The sequence below is a fragment of the Apteryx rowi genome, unplaced genomic scaffold, assembly GCF_003343035.1.
Source record: "Apteryx rowi isolate R43461 unplaced genomic scaffold, aptRow1 scaffold_315, whole genome shotgun sequence".
In the NCBI taxonomy this organism is placed as follows: Eukaryota; Metazoa; Chordata; class Aves; order Apterygiformes; family Apterygidae; genus Apteryx; species Apteryx rowi.
This window is the reverse complement of record NW_020449586.1, coordinates 31,837-36,295: the sequence shown is the minus strand read 5'-3', so window position 1 is coordinate 36,295 and position 4,459 is coordinate 31,837. Positions and strand designations below refer to the sequence as shown.

The 4,459-nt window shown below is 69.5% G+C and overlaps 1 protein-coding gene across 1 annotated transcript in view; it reads left to right on the top strand.

The window, feature by feature from the left end:
• Positions 1 to 1,552, top strand: part of LOC112968379 (transcription factor COE1-like) — a 41,869-nt gene extending 40,317 nt beyond the window's left edge. Inside the window, exons 14-15 of the mRNA XM_026070600.1 lie at positions 941 to 1,197; positions 1,322 to 1,552. Coding sequence (XP_025926385.1) covers positions 941 to 1,197; positions 1,322 to 1,552 — 488 coding nt within the window. The remainder of the gene's footprint in view (positions 1 to 940; positions 1,198 to 1,321) is intronic.
• Positions 1,553 to 4,459: the final 2,907 nt, after the last annotated feature.

The window sequence follows — 4,459 nt, the reverse complement described above, 5'->3', positions numbered from 1 at the left end:
CCTCCGGCAGCCAGCCCACAGCCCTGGAGGGCTCCAGCACCTGGCAGCCTTCGCCACGCTGTATTTAAGACGGAGCTGCTGACATTTCCAGCAAATGGGATGCGTCAGGCACTCTCAGCCGCTCCTCGTGGCTCATTAAAAGCCAGACGAGCTGTGGCAGTAATTGCTTTAATTTATTTGCTTATGGCTGGGGCAGAGGGGAGAGGCATGTGGCACTCGCTGCCTTTATGGGCACCATATGGACCCCATTTATCACCATTTGCTGTGGCAGGGCAGGCGGGGGTGGGGGGTAAAGACTTTTATTAACTCACCCGTAATCTCAAACTTTTCTAATCAAGCCCCTGCTGCGAGCGACGCTGCGTTTAATACGGCCCGTGGTCCGCAGAGCCGGCGGCAGCCTTCGGGCAGCGTCGGCAGTGCCCAGGAGGGCCTGGGGCTGGGCACCGGTCCCGTGGAGGACGCAGCGCCGCGACCAGCCCTTGCACGGCCCCGCRCACCGCTGGGACCCCTCGGCGGGTTGCCAGCATCCCCCCGGCCCCAGTGCTTGCCCCGGCTCCGACCACATCCCAGTGGGAGCAGATCCCTGCCCGTCCCCCGTGGTGATGCCCCACCATGGTCCCTGGTAGCCTCATCGCACCTGGCTCAAGCCCAGCAGAGCCACGACACCAGCGGAGGCTTTCCCGTGTATTGAGCAGGACGCCGCTCCGGTCACACCTCCCTCGGCTGGATCCAGGAGGTGGGACGGCGGCGAGCGGAGGAAACGCGGCTGGGATGCGTGGGGAACCAGAGCGGCACGGGATCAGGGTGCACGGAGATTATCCCGGCTTCAGCCACAGCGAAGACGAAGAGGAGGCAGAGCAGGAGCCCCGGAGCCGCTGTCACCCCGCGGGGACCTCGGCGGCTGCAGCCCCCCGGGGCCGGCGGTGCCCGTCACGCGCAGTCCAGGAGGACGCAGGAGAGGGTGAGGCACATGCGGACGTAGAAGTAGACGCAGACGGCCGGGATGAGGAGGCGGAAGGCGCCCAGATCTGGCAGCGGGATGAAGGGGATGAAGAGCGCCRCAGGGAGGAGGAGGAGGAGCAGGAGGAGGAGGAGGGTGGCCGGGGCCGGGCTCACGAGGAAGCCGAGGACGCGGCCGGCGGCATGGGATGCCTCCGTGGGGCCGCCCTGCTGGACACGCTGCGGGGGGGTCGCAAGGCAAGGGCTGGATACGGCCGCCGCCGGCTCCACGGGCGCCTCGCGACGTCCCTCCCCGCTCGGTCCCACCGTGCTGGGGGCGCGTTGCTAAAATCCCAGATCCGCCTGCTGCTCCCCGGGGCAGGTGCTGCGGGAGCCCCCGGCCCGGTGCGGGCTTCTCCCGGCATGGGCATCCGCTGCACCCTGCGGCCCGGCACCCTACGCCCAGGCGGATGCRTCTCCGGCCTCCCCGACCCGCCGCGGCATTGTGACCCCACGGCAGCCGGCACCACCCGGCATCGCCATGCCGGAGGCGGCCGCGGTCCTCCTGCTCCCGGCCCTCGGCATTGCGGCGGAGAATGGAGCCGGCAGCTGAGCCCTGCTGGCATCCACCTCCGGCCCCGGGGCACAGCTGAGGTGATGCTGGTCTAGGGAGGCCGGGTCGATCCCATCGGACACAGCTGTCCACGCCGGCTCCGCAGGGCTGGGCACGGAGCCGGGGGGCCGCGGCGCGGGCGCACGCAGGAGGCGGACACGGAGCGATGCCTGGCAGCTGTATTGCCCGGCGGCTGGCGGCGCCGCTCACCACGCGAGCGCGAGGAGCTGCCGGGCGAGCGGCACCAGCAGCTGCGTCACGCAGAGGAAGATGAGGAAGGGCAGGGAGAGGGCGAGGAGGAAGGCCGCCACGGCTGGCAGCAGCTTGTTGAAGAAGCTGTCGGCCAGGGGGGCGGCCGAGAGCAGGAAGGCGAGCAGGGCYGGCAGCAGGTGGTCGTACGCCACGAACAGGGGCAGGAGCAGGAAGAAGAGGAAGATGAAGACGAGGCGGAACAGGAGATCGCAGAAGATCAGCGTGATGATGAAGGACAGGAGCTTCCCGAGCGCCTGGAGGGAGCGTCGGAGGGCAGTGTGCATGCTGCGGGCGCCGGGTCCCTGCTCCCAGCTCCCTCCTCTGACGCAGCTCTGCCTGGGAGAAGYAGGAGACAGGCCCCGGTGAGTGGGACGCGACCCTGGCTTGCAACATCCAGGCCCCTCCGGGGGCGCGGACCCGGCTCCGCTGACGTCTCCAGGCTCCCACTGCTCCCAGGGCCGCCCCACTGACCTCCGTGCGTGCTCGGCGCTGCCCGTCCCGCTGCGGGGCCCGTGCCGCGGTGCTGCCGGCTCCTGTGAAGTCACAGAGCCGGGAGCGTGGCTGCAGGGAGCTCCCTGTTCCCACCCAGTCTGTGAAAAACCTCCTCTTAAAATATGAATAAAAGCTACAAAAGAGCCCCAGGGAAATGTGCCGCAAGGCACAGCGCAGTGCCTCCCTTGGCTCCGGTGCCAGCCTGGGCTGGGGCACGGAGCTGGGGCTGGAGCACGGAGCTGGGGCTGGGGCACGGAGATGGGGCTGGGGCACGGAGATGGGGCTGGGAATGGAGATGGGCTGGGGCACAGAAATGGACTGGGGGATGGAGATGGGCTGGAGCATGGAGATGAGCTGGGAATGGAGATGGTCTGGGGATGGAGACGGGGCTGGGAATGGAGATGGGCTGGGGCACAGAAATGGACTGGAGCATGGAGATGGGCTGGGAATAGAGATGGGCTGGATCTCCAGGCTCGGAGGTGCTGTCAGACCCAGGGCAGTCTGGCTTTGGAGAAGAAGAGACCTTCTGGGGCAGGAAATCCCCATCGGAGACCTACCTGGGCCAATGTGCAGGGCTCGGGGCCGGGCGAGCACTAGTGCCGCGTGCCCCGTTGCAGGGCCGTGTCCCGGCAGCGCCCGGGGCCGCTCAGAAGACAAGTCTTCTCAGTTCGAGGTAAAGAGGCAGCAGGACCAGCCTCAAGGCAGAGTAGAGGGCACCGGGGAGGGCCAGGGAGACGAGGAAGACGCCCAGCGCCCAGACCACCTCGTGGAAGAAGATGTCCGCGGCCGGCGTCAGGGCGCGGAAGAAGAGGTTGACGGCCGGGAGCAGGTACTTGGAGAAGGYGATGGTGGGCACCGTCAGGAAGATGAGGAAGTAGTAGGTGACGATGGCGAGGATGACAAAGTAGAGCAGGAGGGCGAGGAAGCCGAGGAGCCGCCTGGCGCCCTGCAGGACCTCCCTGGGGAAGGGCGGCATGGCGCCGAGCCTCGCGCCCGCCCGCGCCGGGCCCCGCGTCCCCGGCAGCCTCCGCTCAGCCCTGCGCACACGGGGACATGGGGACCGAGGGCAGCGCCGGAGCCGCCGGCACCGGGGCCGGATCCTGACCCCCCGGCTCCCTGCATCCGGCTCCTGCAGCCGGCCCTGCCGGGCAGCCCCAACGCCCCGGTGATGGCCCCGCCACCCCGCCGGAGTGGAGGGGCCCGTTTGCTTTGCAGGATGAGGCCATCCCGGCAGGACAGGGCTCACCTCTGCGGCGCCGGCGTTCATCTCCCGGCTCCTTGCCCCCGGTGCAGCCCTGCAGCCCCAGGGCCCCACCGCCGCCGGCTGCCGGGTCACCGCCGCCGCCCGGGCGATGTCACAGAGTGGGCAGGGGGGGGACAGGGGCGCCCCGGGATGCCTTCCCGCCCGGCAGGCCATGGAGCCGCTGCAAATCCCAGCTCCGGGGCAGAGACGATGCTGCCCCGTGGCGGGGGGGTTTAACGGTGCTGGCAGGGGGCTCCCGGTGCCGACGCCGCAGCGGGGAGCGGGGGCACCCCCAGATGTACCTGCCCCCTTTGCACCCGTCTGGGCTCTGCCCCGCTCCGTGCTGGGCCCTGCAGGGCCGGGAGCAGCCGGAGGAGCCATGTGGCTGGCAGGACCTGGAGCCGGCACGGGGCTCACGGCTGGTGCCGGGTGGCACCGTGGCTGGAGCGATGGGCGTGAAACGCGGGTGCTCTCGGGGGGCCAGGCAAGAGCATCCTCGTGCTCGGGGCGGGGGACTGGGGCATCCCATCCCTGGACACGCAGCCCCCGAGCCCGGACACACAGCCCTGGACACACAGCCCCATCCCCAGACATGCAGCCCCATCCCTGGACACAAAGCCCCATCCCTGGACACAAAGCCCCATTCCCAGACACACAGCCCCATTCCCAGACACACAGCCCCATTCCTGGACACACAGCCCCATCCCTGGACACGCAGCCCCATCCCCAGAGACGCAGACACGGAGCCACGGGGACGTTTCCAGCTTTATTGGCAGCTGCTGGTGGCAGCGGCGGTGGTGGCCGGCGGCTCCGCGGCAGTTGGCCGGTCACTCGGTCGCTCGCTCGCTCGGCGGGACGGCTCAGTGGCGGCTGCGCCTGCCGCGCCGGCGCCGCGACTGCTGGTGCTGGTGGCGGAGGTG